Raw genomic sequence first — 26,449 nt, forward strand, 5'->3', positions numbered from 1 at the left:
AGTGTGTAAGAAGGAGTGGTAGACAGACAACATTTCAGTTGCAATAGCCATCACCTGGCACCACATACAGCATAAGGCTTTGTTTACTCATAGTATTTATCATTGGTCCGCCACTGGTGTGGAAATGTGGAATATGTCTATCACTTACACACCTTTGATATTCTAACCCTTCTCTTAGTTCCTTTCAACAGGGTGGAGGAGGGGGGGTTAGGCGATAGAGTATGGCTGCCATGGCGACCGTGCCCAGCTACACCCCTTCGCTATGGGTGAGGATGTGCCACGCCCTCCCCCGGCTGGACCTCACCATGACGATGAGAGACAACCTCTTCATCCCCGACAGCTGGGAGTACCAACAGGTAACAGAAAACACCCACAGCCAATCACATCCATCGCAAACTACAACTGGCCAATCACACAGCACGACTGATTGATTCATATTTATCTCAAGTTATCTCTTGGTTCAAACAACAAGATTGACAATAAAAGACAGCTAAGATTCAATGAAAAAGATGTATTGCACTTGGTAAGAATGAGAACCAAGTTTGATACCGCAATGATACATAACCCCCCCACCCCTCATGTTAAATACTGCTCCATAAAGATCCCTCTCTGTTTTGCACAGCGGCATATGCAGAATCCTAGTGGTATTATTAGAGCTTTTAAACAGCTTATTCATGCTAGTGGTGCAAGTGGCCTAGTTATTGACAGGGAAACGAGCCCAGACTACTCAGAAGAATCTTGACCTGGATTTCAAGTCATCAGAAATATTACACCACCTGGCTGTCTCCTCAAAACTGTTAGCACTTAATTACACTGTTCTGTTCTCATCTCCACCACAGTTCAGTTTACATCCCCCAGCTCCACCACAGATCAGTTTACATCCCTCAGCTCCACTACAGATCAGTTTACATCCCTCATCTCCACCACAGTTCAGTTTACATCCCTCAGCTCCACCACAGTTCAGTTTACATCCCTCAGCTCCACCACAGTTCAGTTTACATCCCTCAGCTCCACTACAGATCAGTTTACATCCCTCAGCTCCACCACAGTTCAGTTTACATCCCTCAGCTCCACCACAGTTCAGTTTACATCCCTCAGCTCCACTACAGTTCAGTTAACATCCCTCAGCTCCACCACAGATCAGTTTACATCCCTCATCTCCACCACAGTTCAGTTTACATCCCTCAGCTCCACCACAGTTCAGTTTACATCCCTCAGCTCCACCACAGTTCAGTTTACATCCCTCAGCTCCACTACAGATCAGTTTACATCCCTCAGCTCCACCACAGTTCAGTTTACATCCCTCAGCTCCACCACAGTTCAGTTTACATCCCTCAGCTCCACTACAGTTCAGTTAACATCCCTCAGCTCCACCACAGATCAGTTTACATCCCTCAGCTCCACCACAGTTCAGTTTACATCCCTCAGCTCCACCACAGATCAGTTTACATCCCTCAGCTCCACTACAGTTCAGTTTACATCCCTCAGCTCCACTACAGTTCAGTTTACATCCCTCAGCTCCACCACAGATCAGTTTACATCCCTCAGCTCCACTACAGATCAGTTTACATCCCTCAGCTCCACCACAGATCAGTTTACATCCCTCAGCTCCACTACAGTTCAGTTTACATCCCTCAGCTCCACCACAGTTCAGTTTACATCCCTCAGCTCCACTACAGATCAGTTTACATCCCTCAACTCCACTACAGTTCAGTTTACATCCCTCAGCTCCACCACAGTTCAGTTTACATCCCTCAGCTCCACCACAGTTCAGTTTACATCCCTCAGCTCCACTACAGTTCAGTTTACATCCCTCAGCTCCACCACAGATCAGTTTACATCCCTCAGCTCCACTACAGTTCAGTTTACATCCCTCAGCTCCACTACAGTTCAGTTTACATCCCCCAGCTCCACCACAGATCAGTTTACATCCCTCAGCTCCACTACAGTTCAGTTTACATCCCTCAGCTCCACCACAGATCAGTTTACATCCCTCAGCTCCACTACAGTTCAGTTTACATCCCTCAGCTCCACCACAGATCAGTTTACATCCCTCAGCTCCACTACAGTTCAGTTTACATCCCTCAGCTCCACTACAGTTCAGTTTACATCCCTCAGCTCCACCACAGATCAGTTTACATCCCTCAGCTCCACTACAGATCAGTTTACATCCCTCAGCTCCACCACAGATCAGTTTACATCCCTCAGCTCCACTACAGATCAGTTTACATCCCTCAGCTCCACTACAGTTCAGTTTATATCCCTCAGCTCCACTACAGTTCAGTTTACATCCCTCATCTCCACTACAGTTCAGTTTACATCCCTCATCTCCACTACAGTTCAGTTTACATCCCTCATCTCCACTACAGTTCAGTTTACATCCCTCATCTCCACTACAGTTCAGTTTACATCCCCCAGCTCCACCACAGATCAGTTTACATCCCTCAGCTCCACTACAGTTCAGTTTACATCCCTCATCTCCACCACAGTTCAGTTTACATCCCTCATCTCCACTACAGTTCAGTTTACATCCCTCATCTCCACTACAGTTCAGTTTACATCCCTCAGCTCCACTACAGTTCAGTTTACATCCCTCATCTCCACTACAGTTCAGTTTACATCCCTCATCTCCACTACAGTTCAGTTTACATCCCTCATCTCCACTACAGTTCAGTTTACATCCCTCATCTCCACTACAGTTCAGTTTACATCCCCCAGCTCCACCACAGATCAGTTTACATCCCTCAGCTCCACCACAGTTCAGTTTACATCCCTCATCTCCACTACAGTTCAGTTTACATCCCTCATCTCCACTACAGTTCAGTTTACATCCCTCATCTCCACCACAGTTCAGTTTACATCCCTCATCTCCACTACAGTTCAGTTTACATCCCCCAGCTCCACCACAGATCAGTTTACATCCCTCATCTCCACTACAGTTCAGTTTACATCCCTCATCTCCACTACAGTTCAGTTTACATCCCTCATCTCCACTACAGTTCAGTTTACATCCCTCATCTCCACTACAGTTCAGTTTACATCCCTCAGCTCCACTACAGTTCAGTTTACATCCCTCATCTCCACTACAGTTCAGTTTACATCCCTCAGCTCCACTACAGACTCCATCTTATTTCACATTCCTTCTCATCATTGTTATGCAATTGTAAAAGTTCCACAGTACGGTTTGAGTAGGATTTGGTTTGAGTGTTTTAATCTGGAGACACTGTAGTAGTAGCAGCAACATGTTGTATTGTCTTTGTGGTAGAAAACACACCATTTTGTTGTGTTGTTGTTCATTTCTAGGTTTCACCATTCCCTTCCAGTGGCTCTACGTCCCTACTCCCTACGTCACACACATTGCATGTTTACAACATGTCTATGGTACCGAGAGAGGAATTCTCAAATGATCCGCCAGTAGAGAAAGACAAAAGAAATGGAAAGCTTTTGGAGAGAGAATGAGAGGGACAGGATGAGTAACGTGAGGAGGTAGTGGGGAACAGAAGACAGGACAGAAAGAGAGAGTAAAAAGGAGAGGATGAGTAACGTGAGGAGGTAGTGGGGAACAGAAGACAGGACAGAAAGAGAGAGTAAAAAGGAGAGGATGAGTAACGTGAGGAGGTAGTGAGGAACAGAAGACATGACAGAAAGAGAGAGTAAAAAGGGGAGGATGAGTAATGTGAGGAGGTAGTGGGGAACAGAAGACATGACAGAAAGAGAGAGTAAAAAGGAGAGGATGAGTAACGTGAGGAGGTAGTGGGGAACAAAAGACAGGACAGAAAGAGAGAGTAAAAAGGAGAGGATGAGTAACGTGAGGAGATAGTGGGGAACAGAAGACAGGACAGAAAGAGAGAGTAAAAAGGAGAGGATGAGTAACGTGAGGAGGTAGTGGGGAACAAAAGACAGGACAGAAAGAGAGAGAGAGTGAAAAGGAGAGGATGAGTAACGTGAGGAGGTAGTGGGGAACAGAAGACAGGACAGAAAGAGAGAGTAAAAAGGAGAGGATGAGTAACGTGAGGAGGTAGTGAGGAACAGAAGACATGACAGAAAGAGAGAGTAAAAAGGGGAGGATGAGTAATGTGAGGAGGTAGTGGGGAACAGAAGACATGACAGAAAGAGAGAGTAAAAAGGAGAGGATGAGTAACGTGAGGAGGTAGTGGGGAACAAAAGACAGGACAGAAAGAGAGAGTAAAAAGGAGAGGATGAGTAACGTGAGGAGATAGTGGGGAACAGAAGACAGGACAGAAAGAGAGAGTAAAAAGGAGAGGATGAGTAACGTGAGGAGGTAGTGGGGAACAAAAGACAGGACAGAAAGAGAGAGAGAGTGAAAAGGAGAGGATGAGTAACGTGAGGAGGTAGTGGGGAACAGAAGACATGACAGAAAGAGAGAGTAAAAAGGAGAGGATGAGTAACGTGAGGAGGTAGTGGGGAACAAAAGACAGGACAGAAAGAGAGAGTAAAAAGGAGAGGATGAGTAACGTGAGGAGATAGTGGGGAACAGAAGACAGGACAGAAAGAGAGAGTAAAAAGGAGAGGATGAGTAACGTGAGGAGGTAGTGGGGAACAAAAGACAGGACAGAAAGAGAGAGAGAGTGAAAAGGAGAGGATGAGTAACGTGAGGAGGTAGTGGGGAACAGAAGACAGGACAGAAAGAGAGAGTAAAAAGGAGAGGATGAGTAACGTGAGGAGGTAGTGGGGAACAAAAGACAGGACAGAAAGAGAGAGTAAAAAGGAGAGGATGAGTAACGTGAGGAGGTAGTGGGGAACAGAAGACAGGACAGAAAGAGAGAGTAAAAAGGAGAGGATGAGTAACGTGAGGAGGTAGTGAGGAACAGAAGACAGGACAGAAAGAGAGAGTAAAAAGGGGAGGATGAGTAACGTGAGGAGATAGTGGGGAACAGAAGACATGACAGAAAGAGAGAGTAAAAAGGAGAGGATGAGTAACGTGAGGAGGTAGTGGGGAACAAAAGACAGGACAGAAAGAGAGAGTGAAAAGGAGAGGATGAGTAACGTGAGGAGGTAGTGGGGAACAGAAGACAGGACAGAAAGAGAGAGTAAAAAGGAGAGGATGAGTAACGTGAGGAGGTAGTGGGGAACAAAAGACAGGACAGAAAGAGAGAGTGAAAAGGAGAGGATGAGTAACGTGAGGAGGTAGTGGGGAACAAAAGACAGGACAGAAAGAGAGAGTAAAAAGGAGAGGATGAGTAACGTGAGGAGATAGTGGGGAACAGAAGACAGGACAGAAAGAGAGAGTAAAAAGGAGAGGATGAGTAACGTGAGGAGGTAGTGGGGAACAAAAGACAGGACAGAAAGAGAGAGTAAAAAGGGGAGGATGAGTAACGTGAGGAGATAGTGGGGAACAGAAGACAGGACAGAAAGAGAGAGTAAAAAGGAGAGGATGAGTAACGTGAGGAGGTAGTGGGGAACAGAAGACAGGACAGAAAGAGAGAGTAAAAAGGAGAGGATGAGTAACGTGAGGAGGTAGTGGGGAACAGAAGACAGGACAGAAAGAGAGAGTGAAAAGGAGAGGATGAGTAATGTGAGGAGGTAGTGGGGAACAGAAGACAGGACAGAGAGAGAGAGTGAAAAGGAGAGGATGAGTAACGTGAGGAGGTAGTGGGGAACAAAAGACAGGACAGAAAGAGAGAGTAAAAAGGAGAGGATGAGTAACGTGAGGAGATAGTGGGGAACAGAAGACAGGACAGAAAGAGAGAGTAAAAAGGAGAGGATGAGTAACGTGAGGAGGTAGTGGGGAACAAAAGACAGGACAGAAAGAGAGAGTAAAAAGGGGAGGATGAGTAACGTGAGGAGATAGTGGGGAACAGAAGACAGGACAGAAAGAGAGAGTAAAAAGGAGAGGATGAGTAACGTGAGGAGGTAGTGGGGAACAGAAGACAGGACAGAAAGAGAGAGTAAAAAGGAGAGGATGAGTAACGTGAGGAGGTAGTGGGGAACAGAAGACAGGACAGAAAGAGAGAGTAAAAAGGAGAGGATGAGTAACGTGAGGAGGTAGTGGGGAACAGAAGACAGGACAGAAAGAGAGAGTAAAAAGGAGAGGATGAGTAACGTGAGGAGGTAGTGAGGAACAGAAGACAGGACAGAAAGAGAGAGTAAAAAGGAGAGGATGAGTAACGTGAGGAGGTAGTGGGGAACAGAAGACAGGACAGAAAGAGAGAGTAAAAAGGAGAGGATGAGTAACGTGAGGAGGTAGTGGGGAACAGAAGACAGGACAGAAAGAGAGAGTAAAAAGGAGAGGATGAGTAACGTGAGGAGGTAGTGGGGAACAGAAGACAGGACAGAAAGAGAGAGTAAAAAGGAGAGGATGAGTAACGTGAGGAGGTAGTGAGGAACAGAAGACATGACAGAAAGAGAGAGTAAAAAGGGGAGGATGAGTAATGTGAGGAGGTAGTGGGGAACAGAAGACATGACAGAAAGAGAGAGTAAAAAGGAGAGGATGAGTAACGTGAGGAGGTAGTGGGGAACAAAAGACAGGACAGAAAGAGAGAGTAAAAAGGAGAGGATGAGTAACGTGAGGAGATAGTGGGGAACAGAAGACAGGACAGAAAGAGAGAGTAAAAAGGAGAGGATGAGTAACGTGAGGAGGTAGTGGGGAACAAAAGACAGGACAGAAAGAGAGAGAGAGTGAAAAGGAGAGGATGAGTAACGTGAGGAGGTAGTGGGGAACAGAAGACAGGACAGAAAGAGAGAGTAAAAAGGAGAGGATGAGTAACGTGAGGAGGTAGTGGGGAACAAAAGACAGGACAGAAAGAGAGAGAGAGTGAAAAGGAGAGGATGAGTAACGTGAGGAGGTAGTGGGGAACAGAAGACAGGACAGAAAGAGAGAGTAAAAAGGAGAGGATGAGTAACGTGAGGAGGTAGTGGGGAACAAAAGACAGGACAGAAAGAGAGAGTAAAAAGGAGAGGATGAGTAACGTGAGGAGGTAGTGGGGAACAGAAGACAGGACAGAAAGAGAGAGTAAAAAGGAGAGGATGAGTAACGTGAGGAGGTAGTGAGGAACAGAAGACAGGACAGAAAGAGAGAGTAAAAAGGGGAGGATGAGTAACGTGAGGAGATAGTGGGGAACAGAAGACATGACAGAAAGAGAGAGTAAAAAGGAGAGGATGAGTAACGTGAGGAGGTAGTGGGGAACAAAAGACAGGACAGAAAGAGAGAGTGAAAAGGAGAGGATGAGTAACGTGAGGAGGTAGTGGGGAACAGAAGACAGGACAGAAAGAGAGAGTAAAAAGGAGAGGATGAGTAACGTGAGGAGGTAGTGGGGAACAAAAGACAGGACAGAAAGAGAGAGTGAAAAGGAGAGGATGAGTAACGTGAGGAGGTAGTGGGGAACAAAAGACAGGACAGAAAGAGAGAGTAAAAAGGAGAGGATGAGTAACGTGAGGAGATAGTGGGGAACAGAAGACAGGACAGAAAGAGAGAGTAAAAAGGAGAGGATGAGTAACGTGAGGAGGTAGTGGGGAACAAAAGACAGGACAGAAAGAGAGAGTAAAAAGGGGAGGATGAGTAACGTGAGGAGATAGTGGGGAACAGAAGACAGGACAGAAAGAGAGAGTAAAAAGGAGAGGATGAGTAACGTGAGGAGGTAGTGGGGAACAGAAGACAGGACAGAAAGAGAGAGTAAAAAGGAGAGGATGAGTAACGTGAGGAGGTAGTGGGGAACAGAAGACAGGACAGAAAGAGAGAGTGAAAAGGAGAGGATGAGTAATGTGAGGAGGTAGTGGGGAACAGAAGACAGGACAGAGAGAGAGAGTGAAAAGGAGAGGATGAGTAACGTGAGGAGGTAGTGGGGAACAAAAGACAGGACAGAAAGAGAGAGTAAAAAGGAGAGGATGAGTAACGTGAGGAGATAGTGGGGAACAGAAGACAGGACAGAAAGAGAGAGTAAAAAGGAGAGGATGAGTAACGTGAGGAGGTAGTGGGGAACAAAAGACAGGACAGAAAGAGAGAGTAAAAAGGGGAGGATGAGTAACGTGAGGAGATAGTGGGGAACAGAAGACAGGACAGAAAGAGAGAGTAAAAAGGAGAGGATGAGTAACGTGAGGAGGTAGTGGGGAACAGAAGACAGGACAGAAAGAGAGAGTAAAAAGGAGAGGATGAGTAACGTGAGGAGGTAGTGGGGAACAGAAGACAGGACAGAAAGAGAGAGTAAAAAGGAGAGGATGAGTAACGTGAGGAGGTAGTGGGGAACAGAAGACAGGACAGAAAGAGAGAGTAAAAAGGAGAGGATGAGTAACGTGAGGAGGTAGTGAGGAACAGAAGACAGGACAGAAAGAGAGAGTAAAAAGGAGAGGATGAGTAACGTGAGGAGGTAGTGGGGAACAGAAGACAGGACAGAAAGAGAGAGTAAAAAGGAGAGGATGAGTAACGTGAGGAGGTAGTGGGGAACAGAAGACAGGACAGAAAGAGAGAGTGAAAAGGAGAGGATGAGTAATGTGAGGAGGTAGTGGGGAACAGAAGACAGGACAGAAAGAGAGAGTGAAAAGGAGAGGATGAGTAATGTGAGGAGGTAGTGGGGAACAGAAGACAGTACAGAAAGAGAGAGTAAAAAGGGGAGGATGAGTAACGTGAGGAGATTGTGGGGAACAGAAGACAGGACAGAAAGAGAGAGTAAAAAGGGGAGGATGAGTAACGTGAGGAGATAGTGGGGAACAGAAGACAAGACAGAAAGAGAGAGTAAAAAGGGGAGGATGAGTAACGTGAGGAGGTAGTGGGGAACAGAAGACAGGACAGAAAGAGAGAGTAAAAAGGAGAGGATGAGTAACGTGAGGAGGTAGTGGGGAACAGAAGACAGGGCAGAAAGAGAGAGTAAAAAGGAGAGGATGAGTAACGTGAGGAGGTAGTGGGGAACAGAAGACAGGACAGAAAGAGAGAGTAAAAAGGAGAGGATGAGTAACGTGAGGAGGTAGTGGGGAACAGAAGACAGGGCAGAAAGAGAGAGTAAAAAGGAGAGGATGAGTAACGTGAGGAGGTAGTGGGGAACAGAAGACAGGACAGAAAGAGAGAGTAAAAAGGGGAGGATGAGTAACGTGAGGAGGTAGTGGGGAACAGAAGACAGGACAGAAAGAGAGAGTAAAAAGGAGAGGATGAGTAACGTGAGGAGGTAGTGAGGAACAGAAGACAGGACAGAAAGAGAGAGTAAAAAGGAGAGGATGAGTAACGTGAGGAGGTAGTGAGGAACAGAAGACAGGACAGAAAGAGAGAGTAAAAAGGGGAGGATGAGTAACGTGAGGAGGTAGTGGGGAACAAAAGACAGGACAGAAAGAGAGAGTAAAAAGGAGAGGATGAGTAACGTGAGGAGGTAGTGGGGAACAGAAGACATGACAGAAAGAGAGAGTAAAAAGGGGAGGATGAGTAACGTGAGGAGGTAGTGGGGAACAGAAGACAGGACAGAAAGAGAGTAAAAAGGAGAGGATGAGTAACGTGAGGAGGTAGTGGGGAACAGAAGACATGACAGAAAGAGAGAGTAAAAAGGGGAGGATGAGTAACGTGAGGAGGTAGTGGGGAACAGAAGACATGACAGAAAGAGAGAGTAAAAAGGGGAGGATGAGTAACGTGAGGAGGTAGTGGGGAACAGAAGACAGGACAGAAAGAGAGAGTAAAAAGGGGAGGATGAGTAACGTGAGGAGGTAGTGGGGAACAGAAGACAGGACAGAAAGAGAGAGTAAAAAGGGGAGGATGAGTAACGTGAGGAGGTAGTGGGGAACAGAAGACAGGACAGAAAGAGAGAGTAAAAGGAGAGGATGAGTAACGTGAGGAGGTAGTGGGGAACAGAAGACAGGACAGAAAGAGAGAGTGAAAAGGGATAGAGAAAGTGAGGGTGGCAGTGAATGTATTTAAGTAGGTCACAGATTATTAATAGAGTTGCAGTGGCGTGGATAGAAAGAAAGAGAGAGGGGGATAGGAGAGGGGGGAGAGGGAGGGAGGGAGAGAGGAGGGGAGAGAGAGAGGGAGAGAGCGGGGGAGGGGGGAGAGAGAGAGGGAGTGGGGAGAGGTAGTGTGAGAGAGAGAGAGAGGGAGGGGGAGAGAGAGATGGGAGCGGGAGGGAGAGAGAAAGAGAGGGAGTGGGGAGAGGGAGTGTGGGGGAGAGAGAGAGAGAGAGAGGGAGGGGAGAGAGAGGGGGAGTGGAGGAGAAAGAAAGTAGGTGAGGGAGAAGGGGGAACATGGATGGGTGGGGGGGCTATAGAGAGCAGGAGGCAGCGGAGAGAGGGATGAGAGATAAGGTGGAGGAGAGGAAAATGAGGGAGGGAGGGAGAGAGTGAAAGGCAGATGGAGAGGGATAATGCTGTAGATATGTGTTCTGGCTAAATGCACTCTCCAGTAAAGTTGCGTATGATAGATGTTAGTATGTCAGAGTGCAGGCTGATGATGAGATGCAGGAGAGATGTGACAGGGCTTAGTAACGTTAATGTTCACTACAGCTTGCAGCTGAGGTAGTAGTGAGGCGAGACAAGGGAGCTTTTAACCCTTAAGCATGTTCAGTATGTATGTTAAACAGTCAGGAATGATATTATTACATTCAATTACTGGTTCATGAATGCAGTAGGTATGCTCTATGCATTTGTGTGTGTGCCTGTGTGCCTGTGTGCCTGTGTGCGTTTGTGCGTGTGTGTGTGTGTGTGTGTGTGTGTGTGAAAAAATCCTCCAGCGTTTTAGTTGATGTCCCCTGGATAACTTTATACACTATATGTTCTAATCACTTTTCACTTCCACTGCTTGGGTAGGTAGGACTGTACGCCATTTGTCACGGTGGAATTATAGGACCAAAGAATGTTGTGGTCCTTTGTAGCTCAGTTGGTAGAGCATGGCGCTTGTACTGTTAGGGTAGCGGGTTCGATTCCTGGGACCACCCATACGTAAAATGTATGCACGCATGACTGTAAGTTGTTTTGAATAAAAGTGTCTGCTAAATGGCATATACAGTAAATTAATATTGCGATTTTCAGTATCACAATATCAACCTGTTATTTAGCTATTTTGCATAAATACACTGTAGGGATTCTTGCAGAATATTGAGGTTCCCATGATGAAGGCTGGGAATACACTGATGTCCTCATGACTGACACGTGCACCTCCCAGCTGCTCTGAATCCCTGTTGTTATCCATAACACAGTATATTGATACATTTACCCAGCCCTGCTACAGTCTGGGCTCAATATTTGACTCTCAAATGGTGTGGAGGAGGCTCATGGGAGTTTCATTCCTTCTATTAGTTAGACAGTGGTGCATGATGTGTCTCTGACATACAATTCTATCCCGCCGGCAAAAATATGTTGAAGCAACATTTTATCAATGTCATCTGTCAACATTTTTAGGTCAAATTTTTTTTTTTGGGGGGGGGGGGGTTGAAAAATGAAGAAATAAAACGTACACAAATTTGAACCAGATTTCCACCGTAAATCAACAACAGAATTTCAAGGGTTGATTTATTCACATGTTGATAATGCAATTAAATATCAACCGAATATGGACATTGATTTTATGTTATGTCAGGTTTTTGCCCAGAGGGATAATGTTACTGTTAGCATGTTAAAATGCATGTTAGCAATGCATTTTCCATTATGCAATCAAGTACAATGACAGTGTTACCATAGCATCAGTCTGTAAAGTGCTGTGTTTAATTTGATTTACTGACCCCCGCCCCCCTCCTCTCTCTCAGACTCTACTGGTCCTCTCTAGTCTCTCGGCCATTGCTCTCGTTCTCTCCCTCCTCGTCATTATCTCCTTCCTTATACACTACTGCTGCTGTCGCCGTGGTGACCGGAGCGAGGGATCTGAGGAAGAGGAGGAGGATGAAGAGGGCAGCACGGGCCACGGATACGGAGGCAAGAAAGGGCGGGGTATCTGCTGCGTCACCTGGGTGTCGGTGGCGGCTGTCACACTGTGCTGGTGAGTAAGAGAGGTTATTGTGACATCACTGCCATGGTCAATGTGATGTCATTGTGACCTCTTTAAGTGGGCCATTGGGATATTGTGATGTCCTGTCGTCTTTGTGACATCAGTGTCATGAGTGTTGTATTCATGAACTGTGACCAAACCATTTGACCATTTGTCACAAGGATAGAGGAAAGGGAATCCTTTTTATAATACAGAAGTACCATCTTCTAACTTTCATTATTTCCCAATGTAAGTTCTTTTCAGAGCACTGTAGAAAGTAGTGTCCAGTCCCTGATTTACAATGTGTTAGTCTTTTGCTCTGACACAGACAGTTGACCTAACTGACCGTGGTCAAGTTGTCGTTTGACCACAGGGACCAGGCCTCTGAGGTTAGGTGTTTGGGCTTGTGACAGCATGTTTGTGGTTTGGAAATGTAATCGTGGTTTCCTATCACCGTGACGATGATGTCATAAGTTCCATCTCAGCGTATTGAATCATCTCTCCTCTGTTCCCTCTCTGGTGACTATGCTGTCATCCACTGTCATGAGGGCATTTAGTCACATTGTGACAGGATGTTAATTTTACGTTTGCATGAGGAGATTGCAGCAGGTATTCAAATCTTACCCTACGAGGTCCGGAGTACTGCTGGTTTTCTGTTCTACCTGATTATTAATTGCACCCACCTGGTGTCCCAGGTCTTAATCAGTCCCTGATTAGAGGAGAAGAATGAAGTGGAACTGGTTTAGAGGTCCAGATTAGAATTTGCGGGGTTTACTGTGCCAGATTGGGTTCTCGTATAGAAAACCCACAGTTAAACACCTTGAGCTCTGACGCCGCATGATGTTGATGTCCCCTCCCGTCTCAGCAGCATAGCGTTGTCATATGTCACATGTTATCGGACTGCATTGTCAGCCTGAGATGATGTCACTGCTTTATATCACACAGCACAATGTGTTATGGTGGTCCTGTTCCCCTCTGCGGCCGTGATGATGTCATCTCTCTCTCTGATACACGACCTTCTTGCTGTTTAGATGAAAAAGGGGAGACATGGTAGTAGACATCTTAGTTTTAGAAATGCATTGTGGGAAAATATTAAATGGCACCCTATTATTCAAGTTGTGCATCAGAGCACATATATGACACACATGATGCTGTCATAGAAAACATACACATTTGACTGTATGAAACACAACACTCCTCTTTTTCCCGCTTTCTAATCTGGGTCACATACTTTGTGGGAGATTGGGTCATACCATTGCTCTCGGGTGCGAGGGGATTTGGTGAACATCTGGCATAAACTTTAATCTGAATATTTGAATAACAGAGAGATATATATGTGATTATTTTTATGTTTCTAACATCACGCCGACTGAAGACTGCAGATGCAGACACTGCTAAGACTCTTCTAATCTATTTTATGTTTTCCTGTGGTCGTTCATTCATCCGTTTCTCACATTTCACATCACTCTCGCCAGTTCCATCTTATTGTGTCAAATTCATTTTATATGTACATACAGTACAAACTGAATTAAACATGACTCTCTCCCTCCCTCTCTCCCTCAATCCCTGTTCCCCTTTTCGCAGTGTTGCCATAGGCGTTGGTTTCTATGGCAACAGCGAGGCTAATGATGGGATATATCAGTTAACATCGTCTCTTCTCACAGCCAATTACACACTGGCTTCCATCGATCTGCTGGTGAGTACTCCAGCTCCTCCCTCCCAGCAAATTTCAGACATGCACAATATCTACCCTGCACTGTGCGTGCGTGCGGTTTATATGTCTGTCCCCACGCGGTCACTCAGTGGTTTATCTGTCTGTCCTCACGCGGTCACTCAGTGGTTTATATGTCTGTCCCCACGCGGTCACTCAGTGGTTTATATGTCTGTCCCCACGCGGTCACTCAGTGGTTTATATGTCTGTCCCCACGCGGTCACTCAGTGGTTTATATGTCTGTCCCCACACGGTCACTCAGTGGTTTATATGTCTGTCCCCACGCGGTCACTCAGTGGTTTATCTGTCTGTCCTCACGCGGTCACTCAGTGATTTATCTGTCTGTCCCCACACGGTCACTCAGTGGTTTATCTGTCTGTCCCCACGCGGTCACTCAGTGGTTTATCTGTCTGTCCCCACGCGGTCACTCAGTGGTTTATATGTCATGTCTGTCCCCACACGGTCACTTAGTGGTTTATCTGTCTGGGTGATGGATGCCCTCTTTCCTCTGTACATGTTTTTCATTGTAATTCAATCTCCACCCACCCCATGTTGTTGATTATACAACTACAAACTCTCTATGATTACATGACCATGAGATTGATTGTATGACTCATAACCTCCACCTCCCTGTCCTGCCCCACCCCTCCCTCTCCGCCTCCCCAGGTTTCAGACACAGTCTCTGGGCTACAGCTGTCCATCGCCGGGCCCCTGACCACCATGGAGGAGCTGTTTACAGGCAGTAAGCCCTACTTGGTGTCCACCCGGAACTGTAGGAGACTGTCAGAGAACGTGGTGTCCCTGCTCACCTCTCTGACCATGGCTCGCTCCTCTGACGGGGGTGCCTGGAACAACAGTAACAATAGCGGAGATCCTCCCATAGCAGCCCTCACCCCTGTGCCCCCCTCCATGGCCCCCACAGTGGCACCAGTCGGAGGGGTCATGCCAAGCCCCTTCTCCCCTGGCTGGGCAGCCAACACACTGATGGTCAACGAGGACTACAGGTGAGGGAGTGGGAGTGTCTTCTTCTTCAATGTTTTAAAATGGGTGTTAAGAACACACATAGCGTGTGTCAGTATATCACTCCCTTGTGGTTTGCTGAAAGATTGAGTTTTGCGTTCAGCACCATAGAAATGTATTTGGAAGTGTATTCCCTGCATTGGGTGGTTCTATGGTGTCCTATTGCTGAGATGGCTGTTATCTCCTGGGCTGTAGGTGGCTGTCCTACGTGCTGCTGTTGCTGCTGGACCTCCTAGTGTGTCTGTTCATCCTGCTGGGGCTAGCCAAACAGGCCCGCTGGCTCCTCATCCTGTAAGCATATACATATATACACACACACACACACACACACACACACACACACACACACACACACACACACACACACACACACACACACACACACACACACGCACACACACACACACACACACACACTGTGTGTTGTATTGCATCGAACAACACTGAGTTTGTAATGCTCTGTGACTCTGTGTTATATAGGCTGTGTAATATATGATGGTTGCTGTTTGGTGCTTAGCTGACCCCTGTGTGTGTGGTTTTTCTCCTCCCAGGATGACGGTGCTGGCCTGGCTGGCTCTGTTCCTGAGCTGGGGCTCCCTGGGCCTGGAGACTGCCACTGTGGTGGTGAGTACTGACGGATAAAGGGAGGAGAGGAGGAGGGGTGGTGTGTGTTGTTGAGGGGAAGGGAGGGAGTTGGTCGTTCATGGCTGGCTCGAGAGTATCTCAGGAATGTCTTAAAGAAGTCCAGGCCAGAACAGAATTGCTGTGTACTTCTGTTGGTGTCTGTCTGCATGTGTGTGTATGTGTTTCTGTATTGCATTCAGTGTGTCTCTGTGACCATTGTGCTAAACTGTGAAAAGACTGGCCTCCTAGGGAACACTGCAGTCATGGCAGGGGACCAAGAAGGAGGGAAAATGGGGTAGAAATGAGTGTGTAGGTGTGTTCTGTGTATTTTCTCTGTCTCTGTCTCTGTCTCTCTGTGTGTGTGTGTGTGTGTGTGTGTGTGTGTGTGTGTGTGTGTGTGTGTGTGTGTGTGTGTGTGTGTGTGTGTGTGTGTGTGTGTGTGTGTGTGTGTGTGTGTGTGTGTGTGTGTGTGTGTGTGTGTGTGCGTGTGTGCGTGTGCGTGTGGCTTGGAGGGAGATGGAAGAAGAATACAAGTGCTTTTCAGAGAGAGAGAGAGAGAGAGAGAGAGAGAGAGAGAGAGAGAGAGAGAGAGAGAGAGAGAGAGAGAGAGAGAGAGAGAGAGAGAGAGAGAGAGAGAGAGAGAGAGAGAGAGAGAGAGAGAGAGAGAGAGAGAGAGAGAGAGAGAGAGAGAGAGAGAGAGAGAGAGAGAGAGAGAGAGAGAGTCGGTCCAGGGCAGTTTAGACCCACAGCTGGGTCATTGTTTGTCTGTCAGTGGCCAGGGACAGAAGGGCTCTGTGTGGACCGCTGGACGGGCTCTGAGACATCTCCAGCCAGCTCCACATGACACTGGTCTGCTTGAACCACTCTCTCTCCAGGCCTTTCAAGCTTCTTTGATAGACACAGGGGCGCGCACCTTTTTCAATAGACACAGGGGCGCGCACACACACACACAATGTCTCCCCCCACTGCCCCTCTCTCCTGACAAACTTCCAAGGCATGGATTTGGAATGGGACAGTTGCAAGAAAGAACACTCCCTGGCAGTTGTCTCAGCAAATGTCATCAACAGTTCTATATTCTTGGCTCGCTGCCAATTCTTTATCAAAGCAATATTGAATAAAGATCTCTGTGTTCTCTATTCCCTCCAAATGTTTATTTGATTTATATTTAACCTTTATTTAAATGCCATAATAATTTGTTGCTTTTACTGTAATGATGTCTTATGGTCTGTGGTGTTGTGGTAGGCATCAATCAATAGAATGGCCAAGATCATGTCATAGCATAGAATCAAATGTTTTTTTTACTGTCACTGGCTGTCCCACTTGTCCCATTTCTACACCACCCTAAACAAACACTTTCTCCAACCCCCTCTCTTTCTCTCTGTGGGTTCTGGTGAGTCTTTGGAGAAGTTCTCACCTCTCTCACTCTCACTCTCACTCTCACTCTCTCTCTCTCTCTCTCTCTCTCTCTCTCTGTGTGTCTCTCTCTGTGTGTGTCTCTCTCTCTCTCTCTGTGTGTCTCTCTCTCTCTCTCTCTCTCTCTCTGTGTGTCTCTCTCTCTCTCTCTCTCTCTCTCTCTCTGTGTCTCTCTCTCTCTCTCTCTCTCTCTCTGTGTCTCTCTCTCTCTCTCTCTCTCTCTGTGTCTCTCTCTCTCTCTCTGTGTGTCTCTCTCTCTCTCTCTCTCTCTGTGTGTGTCTCTCTCTCTCTCTCTCGGTGTCTCTCTCTCTGTGTCTCTCTCTCTCTCTCTGTGTGTCTCTCTCTCTCTCTCTCTCTCTCTCTCTCTCTCTCTCTCTCTCTCTCTCTCTCTCTCTCTGTGTGTGTCTCTCTCTCTCTCTCTCTCTGTGTGTGTGTCTCACTCCCTCTCCTGGTCAGCTTGCTCTGTGTCTGTGTGCCTGCAGTTCTTTTTACATTGTGGGAGTCAGGAGGGAGGAAAAAGGAAGGGATCGATGTAAATGAAGAGAGAGAGGATAATAAAGGGAGGAAACAGTTGAGAGAGGAGAAAAGCAGGATGAGAGAGGGAGAGAGCGAGATGGAAAGAGAAAAGCACAATAGGTCTATACAGCATGGAGAGGGGCAGTAGGTCTGCACAGCATGGAGAGGGACAGTAGGTCTGCACAGCATGGAGAGGGACAGTAGGTCTATACAGTATGGAGAGGGACAGTAGGTCTATACAGCATGGAGAGGGACAGTAGGTCTATACAGCATGGAGAGGGACAGTAGGTCTATACAGCATGGAGAGGGACAGTAGGTCTATACAGCATGGAGAGGGACAGTAGGTCTATACAGTATGGAGAGGGACAGTAGGTCTATACAGCATGGAGAGGGACAGTAGGTCTGCACAGCATGGAGAGGGACAGTAGGTCTATACAGCATGGAGAGGGACAGTAGGTCTGCACAGCATGGAGAGGGACAGTAGGTTTATACAGCATGGAGAGGGACAGTAGGTCTATGCAGTATGAGAGGGACAGTAGGTCTATACAGTATGGAGAGGGACAGTAGGTCTATGCAGCATGGTGAGAGACAGTAGGTCTATGCAGCATGGAAAGGTACAGTAGGTGTATACAACATGGAGAGGGACAGTAGGTCTACACAGCATGGCGAGAGACAGTAGGTCTATACAGCATGGAGAGGGACAGTAGGTCTATGCAGCATGGAGAGTGACAGTGGGCCTATACAGCATGGAGAGAGACAGTAGGTCTATACAGCATGACGACAGACAGTAGGTCTATACAGCATGGAGAGAGACAGTAGGTCTATACAGCATGGCGAGAGACAGTAGGTCTATACAGCATGGCGAGAGACAGTAGGTCTATACAGCATGGAGAGAGACAGTAGGTCTATACAGCATGGCGAGAGACAGTAGGTCTATACAGCATGGAGAGAGACAGTAGATCTATACAGCATGGAGAGGGACAGTAGGTCTATACAGCATGGAGAGAGACAATAGGTCTACACAGCATGGCAAGGGAAAGTAGGTCTATACAGCATGGAGAGGGACAGTAGGTCTATACAGCATGGAGAGGGACAGTGGGTCTATACAGCATGGAGAGAGACAGTAGATCTATACAGCATGGAGAGAGACTTTAGGCCTATACAGAATGGATAGGGACAATAGGTCTACACAGCATTGAGAGGGACAGTAGGTCTACGCAGCATGGAGAGGGACAGTAGGTCTACACTGCATGGAGAGAGACAGTAGGTCTATACAGCATGGATAGGGACAGTAGGTCTATGCAGCATGGAGAGGGACAGTAGGTCTATACAGCATGGAGAGAGACAGTAGGTCTATACAGTATGGAGAGGGACAGTAGGTCTATACAGCATGGAGAGGGACAGTAGGTCTATACAGCATGGATAGGGACAGTAGGTCTATGCAGCATGGAGAGGGACAGTAGGTCTATACAGTATGGAGAGGGACCGTAGGTCTATACAGTATGGAGAGGGACAGTAGGTCTATACAGCATGGAGAGGGACAGTAGGTCTATACATCATGGAGAGGGACAGTAGGTCTATGCAGCATGGCAAAGACAATAGGTCTATGCAGCATGGCAAAGACAATAGGTCTATACAGCATGGAGAGGGACAGTAGGTCTATACAGCATGGAAAGGTATAGTTGGTCTATACAGCATGGAGAGGGACAGTAGGTCTATACAGCATGGAGAGCAACAGTGGGTCTATACAGCATGGAGAGGGACAGTAGGTCTACACAGCATGGCAAGAGACAGTAGGTCTACGCAGCATGGATAGGGACAGTAGGTCAATGCAGCATGGAGAGGGACAGCAGGTCTATACAGCATGGCGAGAGACAGTAGGTCTACACAGCATGGCAAGAGACAGTAGGTCTACGCAGCATGGATAGGGACAGTAGGTCAATGCAGCATGGAGAGGGACAGTGGGTCTATACAGCATGGAGAGGGACAGTAGGTCTATACAGCATGGAGAGCAACAGTGGGTCTATACAGCATGGAGAGGGACAGTAGGTCTACACAGCATGGCAAGAGACAGTAGGTCTACGCAGCATGGATAGGGACAGTAGGTCAATGTAGCATGGAGAGGGACAGCAGGTCTATACAGCATGGCGAGAGACAGTAGGTCTATACAGCATGGCGAGAGACAGTAGGTCTATACAGTATGGAGAGGGACAGTAGGTCTATACAGTATGGAGAGAGACAGTAGGTCTATACAGTATGAGAGGGACAGTACATCTATACAGCATGGAAAGGGACAGTAGGTCTATACAGAATGGAGAGGGACAGTAGGTCTATACAGTATGGAGAGGGACAGTAGGTCTATACAGTAGGGAGAGGGACAGTAGGTCTATACAGTATGGAGAGGGACAGTAGGTCTATACAGTATGGAGAGGGACAGTAGGTCTATACAGTATGGAGAGGGACAGTAGGTCTATACAGTATGGAGAGGGACAGTAGGTCTATACAGCATGGAGAGGGACAGTAGGTCTATACATCATGGAGAAGGACAGTAGATCTATACAGCATGGAGAGGGACAGTAGGTCTATGCAGCATGGATAGGGACAGTAGATCTATACAGCATGGAGAGGGACAGTAGGTCTATGCAGCATGGAGAGGGACAGTAGGTCTATACAGCATGGAGAGGGACAGTAGGTCTATACAGCATGGAGAGAGACAGTAGGTCTATACAGTATGGAGAGGGACAGTAGGTCTATACAGTATGGAGAGAGACAGTAGGTCTATACAATATGGAGAGGGACAGAAGGTCTATACAGTATGGAGAGAGACAGTAGGTCTATACAGTATGAGAGGGACAGTAGGTCTATACAGTATGAGAGGGACAGTAGGTCTATGCAGTATGGAGAGGGACAGTAGGTCTGCGCAGCATGGAGAGGGACAGTAGGTCTATACAGCATGGAGAGGGACAGTAGGTCTATACAGCATGGAGAGAGACAGTAGGTCTATACAGCATGGAGAGAGACAGTAGGTCTATGCAGTATGAGAGGGACAGTAGGTCTATGCAGTATGAGAGGGACAGTAGGTCTATACAACATGAAGAGGGACAGTAGGTCTGCACAGCATGGAGAGAGACAGTAGGTCTATACAGTATGGAGAGAGACAGTAGGTCTATACAGTATGGAGAGAGACAGTAGGTCTATACAGTATGGAGAGAGACAGTAGGTCTATGCAGTATGAGAGGGACAGTAGGTCTATGCAGTATGAGAGGGACAGTAGATCTTTGCAGCATGTGATTCACTCAGTAAATCAATAGATCTGGCAGTGGGCCAAGTGCTGCAGTCAGATATCTGAGGGAAGTGTGTCAGTCAATCAGTGTGTCTCTGTTAACTTTTCCCTTGTGATCTCTCCCTCCATTTCTCTCACCCTGTATATCTCTACCTCTCTCTCTTTCTATGTCTTTCTTTCTATATCCCTCTCTACCTGTCTTCCCCCTCTACCTCTCTCTGCATCTCCAGGCTGTCAGTGACTTCTGTACAGATCCCAACACGTTTGTGCTCAACTCCACCCACTTCAACTCTGGGACCAGCTCAGGTACAGTAGTGCATCGCTGCACACTAACAAAGAGTCTCTGATCATTTCATTCATATAGCCATTCATTTTGATGCTGAAATGCCCTGACACACTGTATTCATTGCTGATTGATGGTCTGCTGCTGTCCTCTGTCCTATCCAGACGTGTTGGATTATTACCTGACCTGCAGCAGACGTATGAACAGCCCTTTCCAGCAGGTAGTAACTGTTCTCTGTAGATGCTGTGTCTCACGTAGTGGTGTTTGGGGATCAGGGTTTCAATAACACATGGACTCTTCTGAGTGCCCTGAAATTAGTGGGCTGGACCAATGTAAATATATGGGGTTAGTATTATTTCTGGGCAGCTCTGTAATTCCAACCCTGGTGACACTGATATAGGACAGTAAGTAAACTTGTATTTTCTGATAGGTACTGATCAGGATGTTTATAGATTATACAGTGTTAGCATGATGATGCTAAGCGAAGCAATATTTTCAATGACCTGTTGTCTGCAGCTGCTGACCCAGTCACAGAGGGCCCTTTCCAGCATCCACACACACCTATCCAGCCTGGACCGGAATGCTCTCCCACAGGTCCCCAAGGCAGAGGTACATCACACTGGGCCAGGGTCCAACCCATGACACAAAATGGCTGCCAAATATATAAAGCACAGTGACATGTTTATGAAACTAAGTGTGATATTATCCTTACCTATTGTCGTTGTAGAAGTCACTCAGGGAGGTTCAGCAGATTCTCAATGCCACAGAGGGCAACTTTCACCAGCTAGTGGCGCTACTCAACTGTCGAGGTCTCAACAAGGTAGGCCTAGTGTTTAACATGGGGTGTAATGGTCTCTGGTGTGTTCTTGCTGTTTTCTCAAGTCTTTTTGCTTTTTCTGTCTCTGTTTCTTAGGATTATATTGACTCTTTGAAAGGCCTGTGCTATGACGGGATGGAGGGATTGCTCTACCTCTCCCTCTACTCTTTCCTTTCGGCTCTGGCCTTCACTGCCATCCTCTGTTCCCTGCCCGGCGCCTGGAGAAGCTTCCCCAGGTGTGTGTCTGTGTGTGTGTGAGAGAGAGAGAAGGAGATATGTTATTGATGTCATAATGTTGTTGTTGAAGTTTTCTACATCAGAGTTGAACATTTCCTCTGAACATGCTCAGCAGTCAGATAAGGTTGTACTAGATTGAGGTGCATCTCTAGGTGTGGGTTGACGTACTGGATGGATATGTAATTCACTACTGTACCTCCAGGTCTGTCAGAGCTTCTGTCTGTCTGTAGTAAACAGCTTCCAACTGTGTCACAGCCAGAAACATGAAGGGAAAAACAGATTAAGGGATCAACAAGGGGATTAATTTTTTCTATTTGCGAATATCGATGTAAAATTAACAGGAGGTCTGTATTCCAAAGTACATTGCTGAATGCACCATCACAAACCCATTAATTTAACAGATAAAAAAATATATATACAGTACTGTGTAAAAGTTTTAGGCAGGTGTGAAAAAATGCTGTAAAGTAAGAATGCTTTCAAAAATAGACATGTTAATAGATTATATTTATCAATGAACTAAATGCAAAGTGAGCGAACAGAAGAAACATCTACATCAAATCCATATTTGGTGTGACCACCCTTTGCCTTCAAAACAGCATCAATTCTTGTAAGTACACTTGCAGACAGTTTGAAGGAACTCAGCAGGTAGGTTGGCCCAAACGTCTTGGAGAACTAACCACAGTTCTTCTGTGGATTTAGGCAGCCTCAGGTGCTTCTCTCTCTTCATATAATCCCAGACAGACTCGATGATGTTGAGATCAGGGCTCTGTGGATTTAGGCAGCCTCAGGTGCTTCTCTCTCTTCATATAATCCCAGACAGACTCGATGATGTTGAGATCAGGGCTCTGTGGATTTAGGCAGCCTCAGGTGCTTCTCTCTCTTCATATAATCCCAGACAGACTCGATGATGTTGAGATCAGGGCTCTGTGGATTTAGGCAGCCTCAGGTGCTTCTCTCTCTTCATATAATCCCAGACAGACTCGATGATGTTGAGATCAGGGCTCTGTGGGGGCCGTACCATCACTTCCAGGACTCGTTGTTCTTCTTCACACTGAAGATAGTTCTTAATGACTTTCGCTGTATGTTTGGGGTCGTTGTCATGCTGCAGATTAAATTTGGGGCCAATCAGATGCCTCCCAGATGGTATTGCATGATGGATAAGTATCTGCCTGTACTTCTCAGTATTGAGGAGACCATTAATTCTGACCAAATCCCCAACATTTGCAGAAATGAATTGATGATCATTAGCACCTGTTTGGTATAATTGTTTAATCATACACCTGACTATATGCCTACAAAATCCCTGACTGTGTGCAGGTGTACCTACAAGAATTGATGCTGTTTGGAAGGCAAAGGGTGGTCACACCAAATATGGATTTGATGTAGATGTTTCTTCTGTTCGCTCACTTTGCATTTAGTTCATTGATAAATATAAACTATTAACATGTCTATTTTTGAAAGCATTCTTACTTTACAGCATTTTTTCACAACTGCCTAAAACTTTTACACAGTACTGTATATTACTATTTTACAACATTTTTTTTGTTTTCTTGTACAGTAGGGTAAAAGTACACAGATGTTGTGGCTGTCTTCCACACATGAAGAGTGTGTTCTGTATATGTTCCATAGGATTTAAAGGTTCATACAAAGTGTTACTAAAAACCCTAATTGTTGTTCTCATGAGTTCTCCTCTCCCCTCTCTCCGACGGGCGACAGTGATTCCGAGGAGTATGAAGATTCGGACAGCGAGAGCGAGGACCCCTTCACTTCCCATCAGGCACGTAGACAGCCGGCCGCGGGGTCTCAGCGAGGGGCCTTGCCCCCCTTCTATAATTACCAGGGGGCCGGGTGGACTCCTCCCTTTTCTAGCGCGCCACCCCTCCCGTGAGTAACACAGACACACAGACACACAGACAGACAGACAGACAGAGTTGCCTCAGAGAGACCCCCCAGGAATAAGATGAAGTTGCCCCCAATCACTGATCTAAGGTCAGTTTTTTTACTATAGTGGCTGAAGATGAAGACTTGGGGGAGGTAAGCTGATCCTAGATCTGTGCCTTGGTGTAACTTCAACTCGAAGCTCCCAACTGAAGCCAACAAGATCAGGACACTCATATAGGCCCAGTATAGAGTAGTGGAGCGTGCATGAACACACACAGACCTACTGACTAAGTCTGCTATGTTAACGAGCATAAGTGAAGGATAGGCACAAAACAGAGACACACAGAGGTTTTAGATGCACAGCTTGAAAAGACACACATATTTACTTCATCACACCCTGTAATGTTAGCATACATGAACACACATGGCAAACATTTGACATTTGGAACACATTGGATATAGTTCTACCTCACATCCACCCATACATGTACAGTGATTGAGTAGTCAGAATCACTCTGCCTCCATATAGACACATACGGATCACTTCGTCAGGGGAAGCAAACACACGCAACGTAGACGGACACACAGGCAGGTCTGCTGTGGACTGCAGGGTAGGCAGAGAAACAGACACACAGACAGGTCTACTGTGGACTGCAGGGTAGGCAGAGAAACAGACACACAGACAGGTCTACTGTGGACTGCAGGGTAGGCAGAGAAACAGACACAACTCCAGAAGTCTGTCTTTCTGTGTGTCTGTCTATCGGTCTGTTGCGCCTTCCAAGACAGACATAGACCGGTCCGATCGATCACTCACAGATCTTGAGTGTGTTTCAAATGACACCCTATTCACCATATAGTGCACTACTTTGGGCCAAGTGTCCGGGAATAGTGTGTCATTTGAGACACAGGCCTTAATACTGCGGAGATATGAGGCTCAGGTTGACCTAGGTAAAACTCCATCACTCTCACCCACCATCCACACTGTGGTGTCCAAGTCTCATGTTATCAAGTCTCTCAAATTACTCTCACCTCTCTCTCTCTCTGTCTCTGTCCTTTATTATTTCTTTATCACTCTCTCACTCTCTCTCGGTCTTTCACTCCCTCTCACTGTCTCTTCCTCTCTTTCACTCTCTTTCTATACTTTGCAAGTTCAGTTAATGCCCTAAGAAGTGTACTTTCCTACCTTATGCCTTAGCATGTAGAACATAACTAAATGCCAAGTCCAGTTGGTGTATTCAGGTGCTGTAAACACTGATCGTCAGTGGCCCTAGCCTAGATCTAATAGTAACAGTATCATGACCAAACTGCCCAGAGTAAAGTAACTCAGATTCCAGGTACCCAATAAACAATAAGAATGCAGTGGACTCCTGATAAATGCTCTGGTTTGGGGCTGTCTGGAAAGCACGCACTAAAGTGGAGCATGTGGATATCCAGAGCAATTAAAGATGAATGTATTTTGAATTGGGACTGGTGAAGTCTCAAGTTTTAAGTTGCAATGCACGTACACGTTGTACACAAATGTGCACTTCATCATTGTACATGAGTTTGCATTTCCCAAAGTGCACTTATCAGGAGTGGACTGTGTGTATATAATATCTGTGTCCCCCATGCTGAAACCACCAGCTATCCCGCTGCCTACGTAGATGTAGTGCCCTAATAACACTAATGCCACCAGTTATAAGGAGGTCCGTTTCTACATCACCATTTCGCTAATCGCTCTTCCTCCCTTTCTCTTCTTACCCCACCTCGGTTCCGTCCTTTGGTCCACCTCCCTCTTTTCGTTTTTCTCAATGTGTCTCATCCCTTTTTCCCCTCTCTCTCACTCATTCTCCACTCCTGCTCCTCTTCCTCCTCTTCTGCCTTCCTCCTTTTCCTTTTGTTTCCTCTCTCTTTCTGTCTCTATACAGGACTCCAAACGTTTCCTCCAATGGCAACCCTGGCTATGAGAGCCTACCCCTGACTGACAGGCAGTCCCCACCCCCCTCTGTGAGTTCCTTTGTATTCGTGACTTCCTAATCTGTGTCATTTGTCATCACTATGCATGTAAACCGTCACTTGAGGTGTTATTTGTACGTTTGTCGTTAGTCGATAATAGACATTCTGGATCTAACTAACTGGTGGTGGTGATGGTAGTGGTGGTGATGGTGGTGATGGTGGGGATGGTAGTGGTGGTGATGGTAGTGGTGGTGATGGTCAAGGTGGTGATGGTAGTGGTGGTGATGTGGCTCCAACCTCACAGGGCCCTGTAGGCCAGGAGTGTAGGCATGGGTGGGCCTGGGTAGCGTTGGCCCATCCAAATTTCTGCAGGCTCATCTACCAACTAAATTCTGTCTACGCACCTGCTGTAAACTGGCATTCTTTTTTTTATTCAACTAACCTAAAGTATGTGTACTATCGCTTGAATGGGAAGGCTCACTTTCTGCCCCTAACAACTAACTCCGTCGGTTGTCACCTCTCTGACTTTGGACATGCTAGAATGGACGTAAATACAGTGCTTTCTGACCACAAACCTGAGACCTAACCCTAACCATTACCCTACCTTTGTCCTTTCTAGCATTACCATCCCAGTCCTAACTTTTACAACAGTCCCTGGTGCTTGAGGTAGAAGTTGCCTCCATCCACCTCTGATCTGGGATCAGATTACCTGACACCCATTCCTAACCTTAACCATTTGGAGGTAAAGACCCTGGATCAGTGGTTGTGGATAACTTCTACCTCCTCTACGCCTGTTGCTAGGGGAATAACGTGACCACGTGAGTGCTCATCTTCATACA

At 46.6% G+C, this 26,449-nt stretch overlaps 1 protein-coding gene across 1 annotated transcript; it reads left to right on the forward strand.

Annotated features, from left to right (window-relative positions):
- Positions 1 to 221: 221 nt before the first annotated feature.
- LOC120047268 (protein tweety homolog 1-like) lies at positions 222 to 23,682 on the forward strand. Its single transcript, XM_038992796.1, has 12 exons — positions 222 to 356; positions 11,673 to 11,902; positions 13,475 to 13,586; positions 14,268 to 14,605; positions 14,817 to 14,912; positions 15,173 to 15,245; positions 20,688 to 20,763; positions 20,905 to 20,960; positions 21,257 to 21,349; positions 21,468 to 21,560; positions 21,654 to 21,793; positions 23,511 to 23,682. Exons 1-12 carry the CDS (start codon positions 222 to 224, stop codon positions 23,680 to 23,682), a joined length of 1,614 nt encoding a protein of 537 aa, XP_038848724.1.
- Positions 23,683 to 26,449: the final 2,767 nt, after the last annotated feature.

The sequence above is a fragment of the Salvelinus namaycush genome, chromosome 5, assembly GCF_016432855.1.
Source record: "Salvelinus namaycush isolate Seneca chromosome 5, SaNama_1.0, whole genome shotgun sequence".
NCBI classification, from domain to species: Eukaryota; Metazoa; Chordata; class Actinopteri; order Salmoniformes; family Salmonidae; genus Salvelinus; species Salvelinus namaycush.

What these genes read in the sequence shown, in the direction of transcription:
- LOC120047268 (XM_038992796.1), top strand. Translation starts at nt 222, where the DNA reads ATGGCTGCCATGGCGACCGTGCCCAGCTACACCCCTTCGCTATGGGTG. An exon ending in ACTGTCGAGGTCTCAACAAG is followed by an intron (nt 21,561 to 21,653) that starts GTAGGCCTAGTG and finishes TCTGTTTCTTAG; the next exon opens with GATTATATTGACTCTTTGAA. An exon ending in GCCTGGAGAAGCTTCCCCAG is followed by an intron (nt 21,794 to 23,510) that starts GTGTGTGTCTGT and finishes GACGGGCGACAG; the next exon opens with TGATTCCGAGGAGTATGAAG.